General features: G+C 42.4%; 1 protein-coding gene across 2 annotated transcripts in view; it reads right to left on the bottom strand.

Moving 5' to 3' along the window:
- LOC142753072 (putative ATP-dependent RNA helicase DDX60) overlaps window positions 1–26110 on the bottom strand; it is a 178905-nt gene extending 152795 nt beyond the window's left edge. For both annotated transcript variants that reach the window (XM_075860265.1, XM_075860266.1), the window contains exons 1-2: window positions 26057–26110; window positions 4245–4427 (exon numbers count right to left, since the gene is read on the bottom strand). In XM_075860265.1, the coding sequence (XP_075716380.1) occupies window positions 4245–4413 (169 nt within the window). In that variant the 5' untranslated portion in view covers window positions 4414–4427; window positions 26057–26110. The remainder of the gene's footprint in view (window positions 1–4244; window positions 4428–26056) is intronic.
- Window positions 26111–26617: the final 507 nt, after the last annotated feature.

Here is a 26617-nt window from a genome sequence, read left to right as displayed (position 1 = left end):
CTGTCAATCGACATCGATCTGGGGCTCCATGCAAAATCTCACCTAGTGGGGTATCCTTGATCCTGAGGAAGGTGAGAGCTCAGCCGAAACAATCACGAGCTCAGCACGACAATGACCCGAAACATACAGCCAAGGCAACAAAGGAGCGGCTCAAAAAGAAGCACATTAAGGTCATGGAGTGGCCTAGCCAGTCTCCAGACCTTAATCCCATCCAAAACTTATGGAGGGAGCTGAAGATCTGAGTTGCCAAGCGACAGCCTCGAAATCTTAATGATTTACAGGTGATCTGCAAAGAGGAGTGGGCCAAAATTCCATCTAACATGTGTGCAAACCTCATCATCAAATACAAAAAATGTCTGACTGCTGTGCTTGCCAACAAGGGTTTTGCCACCAAGTATTAAGTCTTGTTTGCCAAAGGGATCAAATACTTATTTCTCTCTGCACAATGCAAATAAATATATAGAATTTTGACAATGTGATTTTCTGTTTTTTTTTTTAATATAATCTATCTCTCACTGGTAAAATTAACCTAGCCTAAAAATTCTAGACTGTTCATGTCTTTGACAGTGGGCAAACTTACAAAATCAGCAAGGGATCAAATACTTATTTCCTTCACTGTATATATCCACTTTGTAATTTACTTACTGTTACAATTTATTTGCTTTCCCCATGCAAAGTCTGCAGGACACTAGGTGCCTGCCTTTCTGTAATTTGCCATCCACCCCTTGTTGTCACGCTAAATCTGTCTCTAGTTACATAACAGAGGAGACGGACTGCAGGAAGTGGGGATGTGTCTCTTCACAGCCTGCACATAGAAGTCTATGGAGGGGTGAGGGGAGCAGGAGCAGGAGAGAGAGAGAGACAGACAGACAGACAGACACATTCTCAGAAAACAACAACAAAAAAATAATAATAATGTTTTGTTCTAGTAGGCAGCAGGTAAATTGACGAACGGCATTTTGTATCTTTGGTAACTTTAGAGAGACAGACAGATACACAGATGTGCCGCAGCCAACGGCGGATTATAATATGCCCGAACTGCACACAATCTTAAAAAACTATGCAGCGCTGCTAGCTGCCGTGCTGCCCGCTTCCAACTGAATCTGCATCCGCAGGACGCAGATTCAGTTGGGTTGAATGCTGGAGCCTCGCTCCAGCATTCACTCTGCCGTGAGCGGCTCAGTGCAGGCAGGCGCGATGTAGTGACGTCATCGCGCCTGTCTGCACGGAGTCACTCACGGGACAGTGCAGAGGAGGAGAAGCATCCCCCACCGTCGTGGGAACCGGGATAGGTAAGTAATTATGTTTTTTTTATTTATTAGGTACGCACATATGGAGGCATTATACTGTGTCACATCTATGGGGCATTATACTGTGTCACAGCTATGGGGCATTATACTGTGTCACATCTATGGGGCATTATACTGTGTCACATCTATGGGGCATTATACTGTGTCACATCTATGGGGCATTATACTGTGTCACATCTATGGGGCATTATACTGTGTCACAGCTATGGGGCATTATACTGTGTCACATCTATGGGGCATTATACTGTGTCACATCTATGGGGCATTATACTGTGTCACATCTATGGGGCATTATACTGTGTCACATCTATGGGGCATTATACTGTGTCACATCTATGGGGGCATTATACTGTGTTGCGGTTATGGAGGCATTATACTGTGTGGAGGCAGCTATGAGGGACATTATACTGTGTCACAGCTGTGGGGGCATTATACTGTGTCACAGCTATGGGGGCATTATACTGTGTCACAGCTATGGGGACATTATACTGTGTTGCAGCTATGGGGGCATTATACTGTGTCACAGCTATGGAGGCATTATACTGTGTCGCAGCTATGGGGGCATTATACTGTGTCACAGCTATGGAGGCATTATACTGTGTCACAGCTATGGGGGCATTATACTGTGTCGCAGCTATGGAGGCATTATACTGTGTCACAGCTATGGAGGCATTATACTGAGTCGCAGCTATGGAGGCATTATACTGTGTAGAGGCAGCTATGAGGGACATTATACTTTGTAGAGGCAGCTATGAGGGACATTATACTGTGTCACAGCTGTGGGGGCATTATACTGTGTCACAGCTATGGGGGCATTATACTGTGTTGCAGCTATGGGGACATTATACTGTGTTGCAGCTATGGGGGCATTATACCGTGTCACAGCTATGGGGCATTATACTGTGTAGCAGCTATGGGGGCATAATACTGTGTAGCAGCTATGGAGGCATTATACTGTGTGGAGACAGCTATGGAGGAATTATACTGTGTCACAGCTATTGGCGCATTATACTGTGTAGCAGCTATGGAGGCATTATACTGTGTTGCAGCTATGGGGCATTATACTGTGTCACAGCTATGGGGCATTATACTGTGTAGCAGCTATGGGGGCATTATACTGTGTAGCAGCTATGGAGGCATTATACTGTGTGGAGACAGCTATGGAGGCATTATACTGTGTCACAGCTATTGGCGCATTATACTGTGTAGCAGCTATGGAGGCATTATACTGTGTCGCAGCTATGGAGGCATTATGCTGTGTCGCAGCTATGGGGATATTATACTGTGTCGCAGCTATGGAGGCATTATACTGTGTCGCAGCTATGGGGGCATTATACTGTGTCGCAGCTATGGAGGCATTATACTGTGTAGAGGCAGCTATGAAGGGCATTATACTGTGGGGGCAGCTATGGGTGGCAATATACTGTGGGGGCAGCTACGGGGGACATTATACTGAGCAATTACAAGAGCTGCAGGTCCAAGGGGGGGAGACGCTGTGTAGCACAATATACAAGGGGGGATTGTTGTATAGCACTATATAGAAGGGAGCGCTGTGTATCACTATATCTAAGGGGGATTGCTGTGTAGCACTATATAAAAGAGGGGGAGGGCTATGTGACGCTATTTACAGAGGGGGAGGACTGTGTAGCGCTATTTACAGGGGGCTGTGTTTTGTTTGACACAATTATATTCAGGGGCGCAGTCTATGGTGCTATAATAAATTAGGGGCACAGTGTTTGTACTATTTTATTCAGGGGCGCAGTGTTTGGTGCTATTATATTTAGGGGCACAGTGTGTGGCACCATGATAATATTATCTTTGTTTATAGGTGTGGAAATGTTGGAAAAGTGAGGAGCCAAAGACATCTGAGTGGCAAATTCTGCAGAAATGGGTCATGACCGGGAAAAGTCATCATGAAGTCTGGACTGAATGGAGAAGAGGAAAAAAACTACGTCGTCACCTGTGAGTCACTAGATTTATAGACAATCTGTCATCTCTACTGACATGTTTATTATAGGAAATCCTTGTATTTCACAAAGTCTTTGTGCAGTCCAGGACTGATAGACAAATAAGTGTTACTATTCCCCTTGTCAGGAGAATGTGTCCCTACACGGTGCGATACGGTCAGCGATGGTTGGAGACTGTCAGTATGTGGGGACACAGCCTTTTGACAAGGGGAGTAGTAACACCCATTTGTTAATGTCTGGACAAAAAGGAAGTGTTAACAATAGTTACAGGGCGGCGGTGGAGAAGGGGGGCCCAACTATGGGTAACAGCCCAGGGCCTATGGTCTACTTAATCCGCCACTGGCCGCAGCTTCTGGTAAGATTTATATCTCAGCCCAGTGCTAGATTCTCAGCTACACAGCTCATTACTGCTATATAATCTCCTCCATACTGCTGCATCTTCTATATATATTTATTGTGATAGATATAGGAGAGCAGGATTCTCCTTTTTTCTGTGTGCCGTGTATAAAAGATATGATAGGCGTAAGGCTCTGCCCACTAGCCCAGGGAAAACTGAGCATTAGAGATAGAGCCTGCAGAGGGGAAAATTACTAAATAATGCCACATGCAAGTCATATAATGGCCAGAAATAGTGTTATTCTTCATGTACACACATATGACAGCTTATTCTGGAAAATCACCTGAAAAGTTAGGTATGCTTTAAATTGCAAATAGGGAGTATGGAACAACTAAAGAATAAATATCAGACCCAACAAAACAAAGGTGATTTCTTTCTTTCATTAGACACCTTGATCTGAAGTAAAAAAAAAAAAAAGCTAGGTAAGTGTCATAGGGTCAACAATAAATTGTTGTTTTTTTTGGTTTTGTAAATCTGTATATACGCCGAACGTGCACCACAGATGTGATGTGAATTCAGCCCCAACTGTTTAATAATGTTTCCAGTGTTGGTAATGAAAATTTAATGCACCTGAACATTCCTCCTTTTTCTCTGTGCTGGTGCCAGGGGCATTGAGGTCAACTGGTTTTCTGCTATCAGATGCCACTTTGCCTTCAAAATATCCAGCATCAACAGAAAATGCTTCATCTTCTTTATGTATGGCAACTTCCTCTGGATTCGACCCTCCAGGGTCCATCATTGTTTGTTGAAAACCTGTATAATACAATGTAAAATAATGTGTCTTTAATTAAATAATTACTCAATGATACATACTGATAACTTTATATGAAGTTTCAGCTTCAGTGACTGGCATTGCTGTGTACATGAGCCCTCATATGGTTTTTTATATAGCAGTCACATCTGGGTCATGGGGGGGGGGGTTAAATGCCCCTCTGCAATATAGGGAGACACCAATATTGTAAATGGCACATGGTAGGTGCGGGCCCGGTTACAGACTTTACATTGGGGCAAAGAAGCTTCAAGTTACACCTAATGTGCATGGCTTAAGAAATCGCTTTAAAACAATAGTTGTGTTAAGGTTTCTGGAGGTCCTCAGAACTGAAGATGTCTCCCTAATGGGCAAACATTTCACTGGACTTCTGCTCAGTGAAGTTGGATTCACATTAGCTTTATTGTGAATGGATGTTTTTCTGAACATGATGCATTATTTCAATTGTTGTCCAATTCTTTATTCATTCATTCATTCACCTTTTCCCATCTGCCCCCTGTAAATGAACGTAGTAATGGTGCTGTCCCTGTGCCAATAGCTTGTTAATTTACTTGTACCTCTTTGATAGCAGTGCACGCGCATGCACAATATCCTATCCACCGGTTTGGTCCGTCACTGTACAAGGGAATTGAAATAATCAATTCGCTATGTGTAGACTCTGAAAAAAGTCCCCATGTGTTCCCGAATACAGAAGCTGCAGCTGCGAGGAGAGCCCATGATACTGTTGAAGAGTTTGACCTGACTACACTTTCTTGCGCCGCTTTTCGCTGCGTTTTTCGCCCGTGTCTATTGAGGGCCGCGGGCAAAAAATGCAGCGAAAACCGCTTTCTCTGCCTCCCATTGATTTCAATGGGAGATCAGAGGCGTAACCACGGCAAGAAAGAGCATGCCGCTTTTTTTTTACCACAAGCAGCTGAAAGCTGCCGTGGGGAAAAAAACTTCTCCACCTTCCATTGAAATCAATGGGAGGTGGTTTCAGCCGTTCTTTGGCACCGATTCTGACGCGGTCCCCACTTAGGGTAAACTGCGGAATTTCCGCAACAGAAATCTGTATGGAAATTCCACAGCATTTAGACGGGGTTCCAACGGGGTCGGATACGCTACGTAAAAACTGTGCAGCATATCCGACCTGGAACCTGCAGCATCTTCCGTCTGAAAAACTGCAAGTCATTGTGGTGTGGTTTTTCAAACGGAATTTCCGCTGCGGAAAGCAGTGTTGCGAGGGGAAAAAAAGCTGTTCATACTTGTACCCTCCCTCTTTTGCGCGTAGTCCGGCCTCCCTGGATGACGTTGCAGGCCATGTGACACTTCAGCCTGTGATAGGCTGCAGCAGTCACATGGGAAGCAACGTCATCCCAGGCGGCCGGACTGCAGGAAGGAAAGAGTTCTGAGGCATTTTTTTTTTTCGGAGGCATTTTTTTCTGCGTCAGCTTTTAGGCTCGCAGTAAAAAGAAAAAGCAGCATTATACTGTGTCACATCTATGGGGCATTATACTGTGTCACAGCTATGGGGCATTATACTGTGTCACATCTATGGGGCATTATACTGTGTCACAGCTATGGGGCATTATACTGTGTCACATCTATGGGGCATTATACTGTGTCATATCTATGGGGCATTATACTGTGTCACAGCTATGGGGCATTATACTGTGTCACATCTATGGGGCATTATACTGTGTCACATCTATGGGGCATTATACTGTGTCAAATCTATGGGGCATTATACTGTGACACATCTATGGGGCATTATACAGTATCACATCTATGGGGGCATTATACTGTGTTGCGGCTATGGAGGCATTATACTGTATGGAAGCAGCTATGAGGGACATTATACTGTGTTGCGGCTATGGAGGCATTATACTGTGTTGCGGCTATGGAGGCATTATACTGTGTAGAGGTAGCTATGGAGGCATTATACTGTGTCGCAGCTATGGAGGCATTATGCTGTGTCGCAGCTATGGAGGCATTATACTGTGTCACAGCTATGGAGGCATTATACTGTGTCGCAGCTATGGGGGCATTATACTGTGTTGCGGTTATGGAGGTATTATACTGTGTAGCAGCTATGGGGGCATTATACTGTGTAGCAGCTATGGAGGCATTATACTGTGTGGAGACAGCTATGGAGGCATTATACTGTGTCACAGCTTTGGCGCATTATACTGTGTAGCAGCTATGGAGGCATTATACTGTGTCGCAGCTATGGAGGCATTATACTGTGTCGCAGCTATGGGGATATTATACTGTGTCGCAGCTATGGAGGCATTATACTGTGTCGCAGCTATGGAGGCATTATACTGTGTCGCAGCTTTGGAGGCATTATACTGTGTAGAGGCAGCTATGAAGGGCATTATACTGTGGGGGCAGCTATGGGTGGAAATATACTGTGGGGGCAGCTACGGGGGACATTATACTGAGCAATTACAAGAGCTGCAGGTCCAAGGGGGGAGACGCTGTGTAGCACAATATACAAGGGGGGATTGTTGTATAGCACTATATAGAAGGGAGCGCTGTGTATCACTATATCTAAGTGGGATTGCTGTGTAGCACTATATACAAGAGGGGGAGGGCTATGTGACGCTATTTACAGAGGGGGAGGACTGTGTAGCGCTATTTACAGGGGGCTGTGTTGTTTTGTTTGACACAATTATATTCAGGGGCGCAGTCTATGGTGCTATAATATTTAGGGGCACAGTGTTTGTACTATTTTATTCAGGGGCGCAGTGTTTGGTGCTATTATATTTAGGGGCACAGTGTGTGGCACCATGATAATATTATCTTTGTTTATAGGTGTGGAAATGTTGGAAAAGTGAGGAGCCAAAGACATCTGAGTGGCAAATTCTGCAGAAATGGGTCATGGCCGGGAAAAGTCATCATGAAGTCTGGACTGGATGGAGAAGAGGAAAAAAACTACGTCGTCACCTGTGAGTCACTAGATTTATAGACAATCTGTCATCTCTACTGACATGTTTATTATAGGAAATCCTTGTATTCCACAGAGTCTTTGTGCAGTCCAGGACTGATAGACAAATAAGTGTTACTATTCCCCTTGTCAGGAGAATGTGTCCCTACACGGTGCGATACGGTCAGCGATGGTTGGAGACTGTCAGTATGTGGGGACACAGCCTTTTGACAAGGGGAGTAGTAACACCCATTTGTTAATGTCTGGACAAAAAGGAAGTGTTAACAATAGTTACAGGGTGGCGGTGGAGAAGGGGGGCCCAACTATGGGTAACAGCCCAGGGCCTATGGTCTACTTAATCCGCCACTGGCCGCAGCTTCTGGTAAGATTTATATCTCAGCCCAGTGCTGGATTCTCAGCTACACAACTGCTATATAATCTCCTCCATACTGCTGCATCTTCTATATATATTTATTATGATAGATATAGGAGAGCAGGATTCTCCTTTTTTCTGTGTGCCGTGTATAAAAGATATGATAGGCGTAAGGCTCTGCCCACTAGCCCAGGGAAAACTGAGCATTAGAGATAGAGCCTGCAGAGGGGGAAATTACTAAATAATGCCACATGCAAGTCATATAATGGCCAGAAATAGTGTTATTCTTCATGTACACACATATGACAGCTTATTCTGGAAAATCACCTGAAAAGTTAGGTACGCTTTAAATTGCAAATAGGGAGTATGGAACAACTAAAGAATAAATATCAGACCCAACAAAACAAAGGTGATTTCTTTCTTTCATTAGACACCTTGATCTGAAGTAAAAAAAAAAAAAAGAAGCTAGGTAAGTGTCATAGGGTCAACAATAAATTGTTTTTTTTGGGGGTTTTGTAAATCGGTATATACGCCGAATGTGCACCACAGATGTGATGTGAATTCAGCCCCAACTGTTTAATAATGTTTCCAGTGTTGGTAATGAAAATGTAATGCACCTGAACATTCCTCCTTTTTCTCTGTGCTGGTGCCAGGGGCATTGAGCTCAACTGGTTTTCTGCTATCAGATGCCACTTTGCCTTCAAAATATCCAGCATCAACAGAAAATGCTTCATCTTACATAGTTACATAGTTAGTACGGCTGAAAAAAGACACATGTCCATCAAGTTCAACCAAGGGAAGGGAAAAGGGAAGGAAAAAATTTCTACACATAGGAGCTAATATTTTTTTGTTCTAGGAAATTATCTAACCCTTTTTTAAAGCCATCTACTGTCCCTGCTGTGACCAGTTCCTGCGGTAGGCTATTCCATAAATTCACAGTTCTCACTGTAAAGAAGCCTTGTCGCCTCTGCAGCTTGAACCTTTTTTTCTCCAGACGGAGGGAGTGCCCCCTTGTTTTTTGAGGGGGTTTTAAAAGGAACAGGATTTCACCATATTTTTTGTATGTGCCATTAATATATTTATATAAGTTAATCATGTCCCCCCTTAGTCTTCTTTTTTCAAGGCTAAATAGGTTTAATTCTTTCAATCTTTCCTCATAACTTAAATTCTCCATGCCCCTTATTAGCTTCGTTGCTCTTCCTTGTATTTTTTCCAACTCCAGGGCATCCTTTCTATGAACTGGAGCCCAGAACTGAACTGCATATTCTAGATGAGGCCTCACTAATGCTTTGTAAAGTGGCATTATTACATCCCTGTCCCGCGAGTCCATGCCTCTTTTAATACACGACAATATCCTGCTGGCCTTTGAAGCAGCTGATTGACACTGCATGCTGTTATTGAGTTTATGATTTACAAGTACACCCAGATCCTTCTCAACAAGTGAATCCGCCAGTGTAGCGCCCCCTAGGACATATGATGCATGCAGGTTGTTGGTACCAAGATGCATAACTTTACATTTATCTACATTAAACTTCATTTGCCAAGTGGACGCCCAAACACTTAGTTTGTTTAAATCTGCCTGTAATTCATGAACATCTTCCATAGTCTGAACTATATTACATAGCTTGGTGTCATCTGCAAAAATAGAAATAGTGCTATTAATCCCTTCCTCTATATCATTAATAAATAAGTTGAATAATAGTGGTCCCAGCACTGAACCCTGGGGTACACCACTTATAACCGGGGACCATTCAGAGAAGGAATCATTGACCACAACCCTCTGGATACGGTCCTTGAGCCAATTCTCAATCCAATTACAAACTATATTTTCTAAACCTATAGTCCTTAATTTACCCATTAGGCGTCTATGGGGGACAGTGTCAAATGCCTTTGCAAAGTCCAAAAACACTAAATCCACAGCGGCCCCTCTGTCTAGACTTCTTCTCACCTCTTCATAAAAACAGATTAGGTTAGTTTGACAACTTCTGTCCTTAGTAAAACCGTGCTGGCTGTCACTTATAATGCTATTTATTGTCACATAATCCTGTATATAGTCCCTCAATAGCCCCTCAAACATTTTCCCCACGATGGATGTTAAGCTTACTGGTCTATAATTACCTGGGGAAGACCTAGAGCCCTTTTTGAAAATAGGCACCACATTTGCCCTGCGCCAGTCCCTTGGCACTATACCAGTCACTAGAGATTCTCTGAATATTATGAAAAGGGGGACAGAAATAACTGAACTAAGCTCTTTAAGAATTCTAGGGTGTAACCCATCTGGTCCCGGAGCCTTGTGCACATTTATTTTATTTAATTTAGCTTGGACCATCTCTACATTCATCCAATTCAGTATATCAACTGATATATTAACAGCACTGGCACCGGCTACATCAGCTGCTCTTTCTTCTGTTGTATATACAGAGCTAAAGAACCCATTTAGTAACTCTGCCTTCTCTTGATCCCCTGTGATCAACTCCCCATTACCATTATCTAGGGGTCCTACATGTTCAGACCTTGGCTTTTTTGCATTTATATGCTTGAAGAATTTTTTAGGATTTGTTTTACTATCCTTGGCCACCTGCCTTTCATTTTGTATTTTTGCTAATTTTATTACATTTTTACAGATTTTATTAAGCTCTTTATATTTTACAAAGGCTACAGCTGTACCCTCAGATTTGTATTTTTTAAATGCCCTTTTTTTGTCATGTATTGCCCCTTTCACAGAAGGTGTAAGCCATGTGGGGTTTAATTTGAGTCGTTTATACTTATTACCTGTAGGAATAAATTTTGCACTATAATAACTCAAAGTAGATTTGAAAATCTCCCATTTATCATTTGTTCCATTATTTGACATTAGTTCTTCCCAGTCTATATCCTGAATTGCAGCCCTCATCCTGGGGAAATTGGCTTTCTTAAAATTAAATGTTTTTGCCCTCCCAGCCTGCGTTTGTTTTTTACAGTATAGGTAAAATGTAACTATATTATGATCACTGTTACCGAGATTTTCACGAACATTGACATTCCCAACAAGATCTGCATTATTAGAAATGACCAGATCCAACAGAGCTTCACCTCTAGTCGGGTCTTCCACAAACTGGCCCATAAAATTTTCCTGCAACAGGTTGAGGAAATGTCTCCCCTTTGCAGTTGAAGCCGAACCATGACACCAATTAATATCCCGGAAATTAAAATCTCCCATTATCACTACAGTACCCGCCTGTGCAGCCCGCTCCATCTGTTTATATATCTGACCTTCCATCTCCTCAGTTATATTGGGGGGTCTATAGATTACACCAAAAGTAATTTTTTCAGTGTTTACCTCCCTTTCTAGTTCCACCCACAAGGTTTCAACCTCCTCACAGTCTTCACCCACTATTGTCTCTTTCACACTCGCCTTCATATCACTTCTCACATACAGACATACACCACCACCTTTCCTATTTGTCCTGTCTTTACGAAAAAGTGTAAAACCCTGTAGATTTACAGCCCAGTCATGTGAAGAGTCCAGCCATGTTTCAGCAACACCAACTATATCTATATTTTCTTCCAGTGTCAAGGCCTCCAGCTCCCCCATTTTGCTTGCTAGACTTCTGGCATTTGTAACATACACTTTAACTTGCCTGTCAGTTTTTCACTTTTATTATCAGAAATGTGATTTGACATTAATCGGTCCTTTTTATTTACACTGATGTTTTGTAACGAAAGGATCTCCTTATCTTGTTGTCTAGTCCTCTCCCCACATTCTGTTTCTCCCCCCACCAATATAGTCTGACCCCTCTCTAACCTGGCTACCCCTTTTTTTTCTACATTGACCTCCCTCCTCAGCCCTAGTTTAAATACTCCGCCACCCCAGCTAGAATTCTCTCCCCCAGCACAGCGGACCCCCTTCCATTTAGGTGCAAATCATCTGCAGAATACAGTTTGTACCCCAATGAAAAGTCAGCCCAGTGCTCTAGGAACCCAAATCCTTCTCCTCTACACCAAGACTTCAGCCATGCATTTAACTCCCTAAGCTCCCGCTGTCTTTCCTGTGATGCGCATGGCACAGGCAGTATTCCTGAGAATACAACCTTGGAGGTCCTTCCCTTCAGCTTGTAGCCTAGTTCTTTAAAATTATTCTTAAGGCTCCTCCACCTACCATTTATTCTGTCGTTGGTACCGACATGGACCACGACAGCTGGATCATCACCAGCCCCTCCCAGCAATTTGTCCACCCGTTCCACCACATGCCGAACCCTGGCACCAGGGAGACAGCAAACCATTCGGTTGAGGCGGTCTTGGCGACAAATTATTCTATCCGTCTTCCTGATTATAGAATCCCCTACAACTATCAATCTTCTTTATGTATGGCAACTTCCTCTGGATTCGACCCTCCAGGGTCCATGATTGTTTGTTGAAAACCTGTATAATACAATGTAAAATAATGTGTCAATGGGAGGCAGAGAAAGCAGTTTTTACTGCGTTTTTTCCGAAAAAAAGGCCGCAAGAAAGTGCAGGCAAGTAAAGTTCTGCCTCAGTATTCTTGAAGGAATTTTAAGGCAGATTTTTTCTGCCTGCAAATTCCTCAGTGTGAACTGGGCCTTAGGGATTGTACACACGTAGCGGAATTGCTGTGTATTTTCCGTCCGGAATTGCGGATTTTGGTAGCAGCAAAGTGGGTAAGATTTATCAAATCTCATCTACAGGCTGTGTAAAATTTCTGACCAGAAACTCACCAGCGGTGTGTATTTTTCATACCGCAACATGTCAATTCCTGCTGCGGAAAGAGGACTGCATTGTGTTTTTTAAAGGAGATATCACCATCTCCCAGCATTGAAAAAAATGCAGCAAAATCTGCACAATTTTCAGTAAAAAAAAAACGCAGGAAATGGTGTGGTTTTTCCGCAGTGGAATTTCTGCTACTTTCTGTGGAATTGCTGCAGAAATTTTCTGCAGCAATTCCATTATGTGTGGACAAGCTCTTAGGGTTTCCCTGTAGCAGAGGGGGCTGGAGGGCAGAGAAAACAAAACCTGTATCTTCCTTGTATGTCCCGGTATACAGATCATTGGTAACAGTGATCTAATGGTCTGTAATTATTTACATCACTACTATCTGTATATAGCGACAGTAGGAAACACCCAGATAATGTGTTCCCTGCTTTTCCAAACTACAATAGGGTCACATGAATGAATACATTTATAAATATAGTAAAATTAAAAAAAGAGAGCCATTTTTCTTTGGACAGGATATTTAAATTTAGTGTGAAGAAAAGCCTAGCTACGACTACTGTTTAGGCCTCGTGCAACACTTCCTTCACCGTTTTGTGTGAGTCAACTCCGCTATTGATTCCGTCGTTAAAACGCAAACCTGCCGGAATGGTGATGAACGGAAACCATTAGCGATGTTTCTGTCACCATTGAGATCAATGGTGACTGAAACGGAAGCTGTGGTTTCACTTTCCGTTGCGGGGTTGACCCGACGGAAACCTCAGACGGAACCCTGGAACGGAAAGCGAACGGTGATGTGAACAGGCCCTAACCGGCTGTTTTTTACGGATCCGTGTGCCCGTTTTGTTGTCCGTGTGGTTTCCGTGTTTCCGTTTCCGAGCATGGTACTGTCCAGGGTGCAGAAAGAGCAGGGTTGTTCAGCGCTAGTCACTGTCCAGGGTGCTGAAAGAGTTAATGGGCTGCACTGATCGGCGGTAACTCTTTCAGCACCCTGGACAGTGACTAGCGCTGATGAATGACCATGCTCGACACTCGCAAAACACAATTTTAATAAAATAAAAAAATCAGTTCATACTTACCCAGAACTCCCTGCATTTTCCTCCTCTCCGGCCTCCTGGGAGGATGTTTCATCCCATGTCACCGCTGCAGCCAATCACAGGCTGTAGTGGCGGTCACGCCGGACTGGATGACGTCAGAAGGCCGGCCTCCAGGGATGACGCTTCATCCCACGTGACCGCCTCTGCAGCCAATCACAGGCTGCCGCATCATACAGAAAGGTCGGACTGGAAAAAGAAGAGGGACTCGTCACCAAGACAACGACCAGGGTACGTATGAACTGCTTTTTATTTTATTTTTATCAGCAGCCTCTTCTCTCTATCAGTGCTGGATAGAGATAAGTGGCTGCCGATTAGTGTAATATCTCTAATGTACTTCTGCCTGCCCGGCCGTTGCTAGGCAACGGCTCCATCACACACGGACGGCACACGGATGCCTTCAGTTTTTTTGACGGCCCCATTGACTTGCATTGGCCTTATGGTCACGGAATCTCAGACCAAAGTAGGACATGCTCTACTTTTGTCGGAACAGAGCAACGGGACCGTCAAAAAAACTGAAGTGTGCATGGCCCCATTGAAATGAATGGGTCAGGGTGCTAGCCGTCAGAAAAACGGCTAGAACCCTGAAGAAAAAGACTGAAGTGGGCATGAAGCAGCTACTAATAAAGTAGCTCGGACTATAAAATTTCTGTGATTTTACTGTTAATGTTTAACTCTACATTAACCCCTTCCCTCTTTAGCCACTTTTAACCTTCCTGACAGAGCCTCATTTTTCAAATCTGACATGTTTCACTTTATGTGGTAATAACGTCAGAATGCTTTCACCTATGCAATATACTGATATACAGATAAAAAATAGAGTCTCCAAGGCGCTGCTGCACAGGGAAGCAATGAGCATAAAGGAAGTATAAGGTATAAGTGATTTATTAGAAACAAGGCTACGCGTTTCAATGCCGCACCGGCATCTTCATCTTGGCCTGATGAAGATGCCGGTGCGGCATTGAAACGCGTAGCCTTGTTTCTAATAAATCACTTATACCTTATACTTCCTTTATGCTCATTGCTTCCCCGTGCAGCAGCGCCTTGGAGAGTCTATTTTTTATCTGTATATCAGTATATCCCTTGCGGTTTTCCGTGGAACACCGGCACCGAGTCCTGGCAGCAGCAGCAACCATTCTCTCCACTGTTCGTTGTCCTTTGATCCTAGGTGAGCACCTAATTGGATTTCTGGATTTTGCATCTCTTTACCTTTGGTAATCTACACTATGTGGCGCTGTGTTTTGTGTCTCTTATTCACCTATGCAAGCGATTCTGAAACTGTTTTCTTATGACACATTGGAGTTTATGATAATGGCAAAATTTGCTCGATACATTCAGTATTTAAAGAGGCTCTGTCACCAGATTTTGCAACCCCTATCTGCTATTGCAGCAGATAGGCGCTGCAATGTAGATTACAGTAACGTTTTTATTTTTAAAAAACGAGCATTTTTGGCCAAGTTATGACCATTTTTGTAGTTATGCAAATGAGGCTTGCAAAAGTCCAAGAGGGTGTGTTTAAAAGTAAAAGTCCAAGTGGGCGTGTATTATGTGCGTACATCGGGGCGTTTTTAATACTTTTACTAGCTGGGCGCTCTGACGAGAAGTATCATCCACTTCTCTTCAGAACGCCCAGCTTCTGCCAGATCACGCTGTGACGTCACTCACAGGTCCTGCATCGTGTCAGACGAGCGAGGACACATCGGCACCAGAGACTTCAGTTGATTCTGCAGCAGCATCGGCGTTAGCAGGTAAGTCGATGTAGCTACTTACCTGCAAACGCTGATGCAGAATCAACTGTAGCCTCTGGTGCCGATGTGTCCTCGCTCGTCTGACACGATGCAGGACCTGTGAGTGACGTCACAGCGTGATCTGGCAGAAGCTGGGCGTTCTGAAGAGAAGTGGATGATACTTCTCATCAGAACGCCCAGCTAGTAAAAGTAGTAAAAACGCCACGATGTACGCACATAATACACGCCCACTTGGACTTTTACTTTTAAACACACCCACTTGGACTTTTGCAAGCCTCATTTGCATAACTACAAAAATGGTCATAACTTGGCCAAAGATGCTCGTTTTTTAAAAATAAAAACGTTACTGTAATCTACATTGCAGCGCCTATCTGCTGCAATAGCAGATAGGGTTTGCAAAATCTGGTGACAGAGCCTCTTTAATTGTGAAAAACACCAAAACTTAGAGAAAAATTGCAAAAATTTGTATTTTTCTCAATTTAAATGTATCTGCTTGTAAGACAGGCAGTTATACCACACAAAATTGTTGCTAATTAACATCCCCCATATGTTTACTTTAGATATGCATAGTTTTTTGAACATCCTTTTATTTTTCTAAGACGTTACAAGGCTTAGAACTTTAGAAGCAATTTCTCACATTTTCAAGAATATTTCAAAAGGCTATTTTTTCAGGGGCCAGTTCAGTTGTGAAGTGGCTTTGATGGCCTTATATATTAGAAACCCCCAATAAGTCACCCCATTTTAAAAACTTCACCCCTCAAAGTATTCAAAACAGCATTTAGAATGTTTCTTAACCCTTTAGATGTTTCACAGTTATTAAAGCAATGTAGAGGTGAAATTTACAAATTTTTTTTTTTTTTTGCAGAAATTCATTTTTTCTGAGAACCATAACTTTTTAATTTTCTTGTCGATGGAGCTGTATGAGGGCTGTTTTTTTTTGTGGGACAAGCTGTAGTTAGTATTGGTACAATTTTTGGATGCATGCGACTTTTTGATCCCTTTTTATTCCAGTTTTTGTAGGGCAAAGTGACCAAAAAACTGAAATTCTGGCATTGTTTTTTACATGGTTTTTTTTTACGCCGTTCACCGCGTGGAATAAATAACATAATATTTTTATAGTTCAGGCCGTTACGGATGCGGCGATACCAAATATGTATGTTTTTTTGTTTTTTTCAATAATAAAGGACTAGATAAGGGAAAAGGGCAAATGTGTTTTATTTTATTACTTGAGACTTTTATTTTACTTTTACCAACTTTTATTTGCACTTTTTTTTACACTTTTTTTCATTTTTCTTTAGTCCCACTAGGGGACTTGAAGGTCCAACTGTCAGATTATTTTTCTAATACATTGCACTACCTATGTACCTACCTAATCGGCTTCCGTAAAGGCAAAGAAGGAGGCCATTGTTAGGCCTCCTGTTGTCATAGTAGCAGTCGGCAGTCCTGCAATTGCAGGGCAGAGCTGCCGATCTGCTGACAACCACTAAGATGCAGCAATCGATTTCGATCGCTGCATCTAATGGGTTAATGGCAGAAATCAGAGATAGCTCCGGTTCCTGTCATTACAAGTAGATGTCAGCTGTAACATACAGCTGACATCCACCGCTGATGAAGCCGGCTCAGCTCCAGAGGGGACTTTAACCAGCGATCATTGGATTGCTTGCATGATATACTGCAATACTAATGTATTGCAGTATATCACTATACTTAGAGTCTCCTTTTAAGCCAGAGGCACGGCTTTAAAAGACTACAAATATGGCAGACCTGGGGGCCTTCATTAGGCCCCCAAGCTGCCATGACAACCATCGGCACCCCGCAATCATGTCGCGGGGGTGCCGATGGCACGTCGGAGGGAGCCGCCCCCTTGATTCTAGCACTTTAAATGCAGTGATTGTGATTGACTGCGGAATGTAAGTGGTTAAACGGTTGGAATCATATTAATATTTCATTCCGCCCGTTGCAGTGAGGTGTCACTGGATTACACAGCCGTCACCTGCTAAGTATGGAGCACTTTTTTTTTTATGCACTATTTATATTTAAATATTTATTTGTCTTTGTTTAATGGTGTTTACTTGGTATATGGTTTTTGAAGACTAATGTATCTCTGATGTTGAGGGGTTTCATATAATTGAATGTGAGGCACAGATGTGTCCATAATTGATTCATTATATCCACATATTAATTTATACATATATATTTTTTCTATAGTACTCTTGCAGTCGAATACATATAATTGATTATCTATTTATCTAATTTAATGAGGTTTTTTTACGTATCACTGTTCTAAGAAATAAATGTTTCTCTTTCTTTCCCCGTTTTTTCTCAATACTATGCAACATGAGCAGCGTTCCTGTAGAAATCGGCCCCTAATGAGGTACACAACAGAAAAACATCTGCTGGGTAAAAACGAATCAGATGTAAATCATCTGTATTTCCCAGTCAACTTTACTAAATTGTGAAGATAAAGAGATCATGCAGCATTAAAAAGGGTTATGATATGTTCCAATTGTACTTACCTGTACGTAGTGTTCTGTTCTGTCCAATCGGGTGCGCGCCTCTGACGTGTGCGACCGGGACTGGGTGAGGCCACGCCCGTCTCTCCTAGAGTGCGGTGCGCATGTCCGGATCATCTGGTACGCGACCAGAGACCGGATGTGCGCCGCAGCACTGGAGGACGGAAGTGGGGCATGCCACACTTCCGGTTTCGCCGTCGGATGCGCGCCGATTGCGCATGGACGGGACAGAACACAGATAGAATACACCTGGGTAGATAGGGTATATAGGGTGCCTTCTGGTCAGACACACTACACCCCCTTGAGGAAGCGGACATTCGCGAAACGCGCGTCGGGGCGCACACAGTGACCACCAGGACTCAGCCTAAGGACTTTTTATGGGTAAGACCATCCTAGGAATCCTTCACACAGGGTCTGTTTCAGACCCATTACCTTCATTCTTTGATGTCTGTTTTCAGGACCATTTATGCCCTTTAAACAGCATCAAAAATTATAAATAGATCTAACTAGTTTTATGCTACACTAGTGTGAGTCTTACTCCAAACCTATACTTCAAAGGTTTATTACACATACCTTGGCTTTCCTGACGTGACTCTATGTCATTCTGTGATTGAGTTCTCCTACTGTTATACATCTTTTAAATGTTTGTCCATTATGTATATTTAAATAAAGTTTTGTATTGATACTTTTCGAATATATTGGCTATAGACTCTGTTCTTCTCATGTTTATATATGTATCATAGAGTTGCCTCATTAACAGATATGGGAGGTTGTTCCTAGGAACATTACCTAGCCCAATAATATTACTTGCTTTTGGATACCATTAGTTATAATTAATTTTCTGTGTGTTTTTCACAGCGACTGGCATCCAGCCTAATATGGATTTTCGAGCACGTGATCAGTCATGGCTCGCGCAACTAGATATGATTTTTAAGGAGGACTCTAACCTGTTTTTAGATGCTGGTAGTGTTAACATCAGAGAACGTAGTGTTAAACTGAAAACACTCCTCAATAAAAGAACGAGGTTGTGGTGGAATAAGGCTTTCTTGGAAAAGTATATATCAAGAGGGTTGATACCGAGGGGCCTAAGGGTCCAGGTGTTTCCCTCCTTCGAAATAGAGAACGATATGTTCAAAAAGAAATGGGAGGAGCTGGCAGATACTTGCTCTAGAGGGTTTATGAATCTTTTGATTCAATCAAACTGTAATACTCTACTAGAAATGGAAAAAGCTATAGATGGGATGCAACTGGATCTTAAAAAAAAGTTCTCTACTGAGACTCTAGCCAAATGGCAGGAAGATTTGGATAAAGATTACGCCAAATGGGAAAAAGAGATATGCACAGTAAAAGCAGGTAAATTTCAAAGAGATGTGCAAGATTATAAATCTAACAGAGTTTACAAATGGCGATCTAATTATGAGAGATCAAGACCTATATCACGCTCAAGATCTTCCTCAATGTCTTCACGCACCTCTGGTGATGAGCCGGTTAGAACAAGGGATGCGATGACTGCTGGTGGCACCGGTAGTAATCCGGGTACCTATATGCCAAGAAGACAATACGATAGGAACGCCAAGCGCAAAAAAACAACGATTCCACAACAGGAGAAGAGATCCGGTAACAACTTAGAGGTAATTAACCTATCTTCACATTCCCTCTCTGATGCCCAACGGGAGGTTCTGAGTAAAGGGTTAACGTTTTCCCCTACTGCCCCTTTTGATTTCTTCACAGTTTTAAAAGATTTGCATCTGTTCGCTAGAAAACTTGTTCTCCAAAAACGGCATAATAGGGGTTATGGTGCATTTACAATTGACAGTGAGATGGAAAGGGAGGCTCTATCAGCACTGGAAGAATTACTATGCGAACAAAACACTGTGAGAAGTAAGTTTCCCATGTCGGCCCTACCTAAATCGACTAAGTTTCCCCCCTTGTCATTGTGCCCTCAGGTAGAAATATTTACCAAATTGGTAGTAGATGATCTTAAACAGATACCCAAGTTTGGTCATAGGGACAACCTTACAGTCGCTCAGAGACAAGCAATTAGAGAACTGCAATCCTATGAGGACGTAGTTATCAAAGCCGCTGACAAGGGGGGTAACATTGTGGTATGGCCGACAGACAAGTATGAAAAGGAGGCATTTAGGCAATTAAGAGATAAGCAGACTTATGCCAAACTCATGTTTAACCCTATATCTAGATTCTCTTTGGAACTAAAGGTAATCCTGAATAGGGCTCTGGACAAGGGAATTATCACCAAGAAGATCTGTGAGGGATTACTGACTGAGGACCCCAAAATACCTACAATCTATTTTTTGCCCAAAATTCACAAAAACCTGATGGAACCCCCAGGACGTCCTATTGTGTCAGGTATGGGAGGCTTATGTGAAGCCACATGTAAATTTATCGATCACTACTTAAAGCCGTTGGTGACAGAACTGCCATCCCATGTAAAGGACACAACAGACGTCCTGGGAAGAATTGATGGGATTCAGATTGAACCTGACATGTACCTTGTAACGGCAGATGTCGAGAGTCTATATACAAGCATTAGACATAGGGATGGTCTGGAGGCGGTCCGCTTCTTCCTGGGGACTAGCAACTGGGATGATGAACTATGTGAACTCATTGTGGAGCTACTCCAGTATGTTTTGAGCCATAACATCTTTGTATTCAAGGACAACTTTTATTTACAGATTCAAGGCACTGCCATGGGCGCGGCATGTGCGCCATCCTATGCAAACCTGTTTCTCGGTTTTTGGGAGAGGCAGGTTTTTCATGGGGATGGCGCTCGTGCCGCGGACCATGTGCAGTGCTGGCTCCGTTATATTGACGACATACTGTTTGTGTGGCAGGGTTCGGAGTGTGAGTTGAGGAAGTTCATGCAGCAACTCAACATTAACCAGATGAATGTGAAATTGACTTACTCATTTGATTCATCCAAGATTGAGTTCTTGGACCTCTCAATATTCACGGATGCAAGTGGCTTCCTACAGACGGATGTCTACCGCAAGTCAACATCCGTTAATTCATTGCTGCATGCATCCTCCTCACACACTCCTTCCACTATCAAAGCCATCCCAGTTGGTCAATTCCTCAGGATGAGGCGGATCTGCTCTACTGACCATCTGTTCGAACATCAGTCTCAGGATTTGAGATATAGATTTGAAGACAGGGGGTACAGTAACAGGTCCATAAAAGCAGGGTACCGAAGAGCTAAAAAGACCCCTCGTGCCAATTTGTTGAGAAATAAGATACCTATAGTGGGAAAAACAGCCGTTAGGTTCATCTCCACTTATAACAGCAGATGGGATGAAGTAAGGACCATTTTAGGGCGACATTGGCCAATTTTAAGGTCTGAACCCACTCTGGCCCTATGTCTGAGTGACAAACCGACAATGACGGCTAGGCGAAGCAGGAATCTTCGAGATATCCTGGTCCAAAGTCACTATATCCCCAAAAAAATTAACTTCTTCGGAACCCAGGGACAAAGAAAGGGCTGCTACCCATGTGGCAACTGCGTTGCATGTCCCAACATCAGCAGAACTAATAAGTTTGAATCAGTGGACGGTACTAAGTCTTTTGAGATCAGAGACTATATATCGTGCAGTACCACACACATAGTGTATTACGCTGTGTGCGGGTGCCCCAAGGTCTACATAGGCCTAACATCGAGGGAACTACGCATACGCACAAGAGAACATGTGCGAGATATTATCGCAGCGGGAATAATCGATGACCCAATTGAACTTAAAACCCTGCCTAGACATTTTAAAATGTATCATGGGTGTAACCCAAGGTCCCTGAAAATCCGGGGAATCGAACGTATCCGTTGTGGCATCAGGGGGGGCAATGTGAAGAAGGTTCTGGCACAGAAAGAATGTAGGTGGATTGTGCAACTAGGATCTATGGCACCGGCTGGACTCAACGAACAGCTGAGTTTTGCTCCCTTCTTATGAGGAAGCCGTAACCGCCACACTACCAGCAGATCATTGTTTTATGACTTTTAAACTGTGAATTGTTTGTGTGTTTAGTTTTTAATGCATTTACTCTCTTAGTAGGTATGAGATGTATTGGCCAGTATCCAGTAAAGGCATCCTTGTACCTTGACTAAAGCCCTGTACAATTGGACGACCCATCATGTTGCGAATCTCGAAGATGATAATGTATATCCAGGACTCGATTTGTGTAACCTGCTTATGATCTGGTTCTCATTTTTGCATAAATATAATTTATGTTTGTTTACAGACAACTCTATATGACTGTTTATTATGGAACAGTCTTTTATACGAAAATAATCTACATGTGACTTGCGTACGATTTTTTATTAATTTTTATTATTTTTTATTTTTATTATTTTTTGTTTGTATGTTTGCATCAGCACTTTAGTTGCCTGTTTTATTTACAGACAACCTTACATGACTGTTGCTTTTGGTAACAGTCTCTAACATATTTTTTTTTTTTTTTTTTTTTATGCACTATTTATATTTAAATATTTATTTGTCTTTGTTTAATGGTGTTTACTTGGTATATGGTTTTTGAAGACTAATGTATCTCTGATGTTGAGGGTTTTCATATAATTGAATGTGAGGCACAGATGTGTCCATAATTGATTCATTATATCCACATATTAATTTATACATATATATTTTTTCTATAGTACTCTTGCAGTCGAATACATATAATTGATTATCTATTTATCTAATTTAATGGGTTTTTTTTACGTATCACTGTTCTAAGAAATAAATGTTTCTCTTTCTTTCCCCGTTTTTTCTCAATACTATGCAACATGAGCAGCGTTCCTGTAGAAATCGGCCCCTAATGAGGTACACAACAGAAAAACATCTGCTGGGTAAAAACGAATCAGATGTAAATCATCTGTATTTCCCAGTCAACTTTACTAAATTGTGAAGATAGAGAGATCATGCAGCATTAAAAAGGGTTATGATATGTTCCAATTGTACTTACCTGTACGTAGTGTTCTGTTCTGTCCAATCGGGTGCGCGCCTCTGACGTGTGCGACCGGGACTGGGTGAGGCCACGCCCGTCTCTCCTAGAGTGCGGTGCGCATGTCCGGATCATTTGGTACGCGACCAGAGACCGGATGTGCGCCGCAGCACTGGAGGACGGAAGTGGGGCATGCCACACTTCCGGTTTCGCCGTCGGATGCGCGCCGATTGCGCATGGACGGGACAGAACACAGATAGAATACACCTGGGTAGATAGGGTATATAGGGTGCCTTCTGGTCAGACACACTACACCCCCTTGAGGAAGCGGACATTCGCGAAACGCGCGTCGGGGCGCACACAGTGACCACCAGGACTCAGCCTAAGGACTTTTTATGGGTAAGACCATCCTAGGAATCCTTCACACAGGGTCTGTTTCAGACCCATTACCTTCATTCTTTGATGTCTGTTTTCAGGACCATTTATGCCCTTTAAACAGCATCAAAAATTATAAATAGATCTAACTAGTTTTATGCTACACTAGTGTGAGTCTTACTCCAAACCTATACTTCAAAGGTTTATTACACATACCTTGGCTTTCCTGACGTGTCTCTATGTCATTCTGTGATTGAGTTCTCCTACTGTTATACATCTTTTAAATGTTTGTCCATTATGTATATTTAAATAAAGTTTTGTATTGATACTTTTCGAATATATTGGCTATAGACTCTGTTCTTCTCATGTTTATATAAGTATGGAGCAAGCTCAGCCCATGACCCACTCCATACTTCCCCTTAATGGCTGTTAGGTAAATATACATGGCATGTCATTAAGGGGTTAAAAGCGGACAAGGGTGGACCCTCAGAATCAATTTCTCAAGTAGGTGGGCCCTCAGGTATCTTATCTTAAAGGTGTGGTCGCTGATGGGACAAACACTTTATTCCTCTCCATACTTATGATGAGTAGATAATACCGTGTTTCCCCGAAAGTAAGACAGTGTCTTACTTTCTTTTTATCCCCAAAAGCCCCACTATGTCTTACTTTCGGGGTATGTCTTATATTGGGAAAAAATTGTCGAATTATTTATTTATTTTTTTTCACAAACTTTATTTAACTGTTTTACATTTTTTTTTTTAGTCCCACCAGGGGACTTCACTATGCGATGTGCCGATCGCATATATAATGCTTTGGTATACTTAGTATACCGAAGCATTATTGCCTGTCAGTGTAAAACTGACAGGCAACCTATTAGGTCATGCCTCCGGCATCGCCTAACAGGCAGATGCTGAAGGCAGACCTGGGGGTCTTTGTTAGACCCCCGGCTGTCATGGAAACCCGACGGCGACCCGCGATTTGTTTGCGGGGGCGCCGATCGGGTGACAGAGGGAGCTCCCCCCTCTGTCAAACACATTAAATGCCGCTGTCACTATTGACAGCGGCATTTGATGGGTTAAACTGCCGGAATCGGCGCGCGCTTCGATTCCGGCAGTTGCAGCAGGAGCCAGGCTGTGTATAACAGCCGTGCTCCTGCCGCTGATGGAGACGTATGGAGAGGGGGGCGGCGCGGAAGTGGGCAGGAGGCGGCAATACCCCCGTGTTTCCCCGAAAGTAAGACATATGTCTTACTTTCGGGGTACGGCTTATATTAGCCGACCCCCCTGAAACCCCCGATACGTCTTACAATCGGGGGTGTCTTACTATCGGGGAAACACGGTAATATTCAATTTCACTGTAGGCTGTAAAATGAGATGTTTTTATGTAGTAGTCATGGGTGTAGCTATAGAGGGGCAAAGAGGTAGCAGTGGGAATAAATGAAATATTAGCTTAATTATTAGGTGGATGAAATTTATATTGTAGTATTCCTAACTGCCCAAATTCATTGTATTCTCTATAATGGTGAATTATACTGTACACACTAACAATGAAGTTATATATACTGTACACATGAATAACGCCAATATATACTGGACACATAAATAAGGCTCCTATATATAATATACATATGAATAATGCTACCACGTATACTGTATATGTGAATAACCTGGGACATTTGCCGTGCCACTCGACACTTGTACCTTGAACACATTAAGGTACAATAGCGTTTATTAGGCTAGGGCGTGGTGTCCATCATTTTGACTGAAAAAATAACGGAACTGTGACAGAGGCTCTGATGCAGATGAAAACAGGACTTAACTTCTCTGCAGCTACTGGGGGTTGTTGGTTTATTGTGGAAAGTAATAAAGAGAGTGGCACGCTGAGCAGCTGCTATATGCCAGGTCCAGTGGCTGCTTATTGGGTTAGTGCCTTCTCTCTTTCTCTTCTCTAATGAGGTCTGTGAAATTTGCTGATGGGGCACCACCCCCAGGGACAAAACAGTGTACTAACCGATGCTGGGCTGGTGGACGGGCACTTTCCTTCAGGGAGAGGATCACTGCTTTTTTCTCTGCCACTTGATTGCTGCTCGATTATACAGATGTAGGCGACCTCATCCCTCTTCTACTCCTTGCCATCTCTCTGAGTGTCTGATCAGTGGCTGCTTACAGATAAGCTTGATCAGACACCCGAAGTAAATAGGCTTCAGTCCGCAGCTATAATTAATAAGAAACTGTGTGGGTGGCAGCCAACCAGCCCATTGTTGCACGAGCCCTTATGGCATTTGCTAGAACTACCAGGTGGCCAGTTTGGACCTGGTTTGGGGGCCCTATTACAGATTTTGCATTAGGGCTTATGTTTCAAGTTACACCTCTGCACTACTCTACAGTGTAGCATGTTTTGCCCAGTAAAGGTCAGCAATATTTTAACATTTATAATGGATAGATAGATAGATAGATAGATAGATAGATAGATAGATAGATAGATAGATAGATAGATAGATAGATAGATAGATAGATAGATAGATAGATAGATAGATAGATAGATAGAGAGAGAGAGATATGGTAAAATACCAAAACATCTGTATTTTGGGGTATAAAAGTAGAGAATGCTAAATTTCATTGAAATTATTGTGCTAATGGATGCTAAATGAACAATACAGACAATTATATAATTCTAAAAACAGCTACTGTTCCAGCAAGAAAAATACAATAAGATACTTTTGTAACAGGTCAAATGTGAAGCTTGTAGGCGAACGCCTCTTAATAAATGTGTTGCATCTTTTGGCTAGCTGTGCTCCATACATTCCTCCCCATCAGACATAAAATAAAATACATTTGGCAGTGGAAGATTATGGCCAACAATCTGGCTAATAAAACCCCAAGTGATCAACTTTTGAAAAGGGGTTGTCTGAATATTATGCAAAAAAATTAATAAATTTGCCTTCTACTTACTCCTCTTTTATTCCAGAGCCAGCAGTTGAGTGTGCTTCTTCTCCTGCCAGTGTTAACCTGCAGCAATTTGCTCTTTATATAATGCTCTCATACGGAGGGAGGTGCGTCACGTGATACAAATAAAGCAGTTCAGTTTCGTTTCTCAGGATTGCAGAATGCAGCAGTTTCAGTTTCTATTTAGAGAAATCAGTCCAAACTATCGTTTCATTGAATCATGATGTTATATTGTCAAATTCAGCTATTTCAAGGCATCAGTCACGTCTTAGACGGTTTAAGCTCAACATTTGTGAGGCTAATATGAATGTACATGACGTAAGAAGACGTGGTATCTATGATTAAAAATTCATATAGTTTAAATGTTTTACTTGCAATATTTTTCTTGCATAAATACATTAGCATACAAGTCAATAAAACAGACTCAGGAATTCAATAATCAACATCTCCGTCATGCAATGTTAGGCTTCCTTCACACACAGAATTTGTCTGGTGTTTAAACTTCATCAAAAAGCGCTTCTAAAACATACATTTTTTTATGACATTTGTAGTGGCCTTTTTGGTGAG

The sequence above is a fragment of the Rhinoderma darwinii genome, chromosome 1, assembly GCF_050947455.1.
Source record: "Rhinoderma darwinii isolate aRhiDar2 chromosome 1, aRhiDar2.hap1, whole genome shotgun sequence".
Taxonomy (NCBI): Eukaryota; Metazoa; Chordata; class Amphibia; order Anura; family Rhinodermatidae; genus Rhinoderma; species Rhinoderma darwinii.
This window is presented reverse-complemented; position numbering and strand designations above follow the sequence as displayed.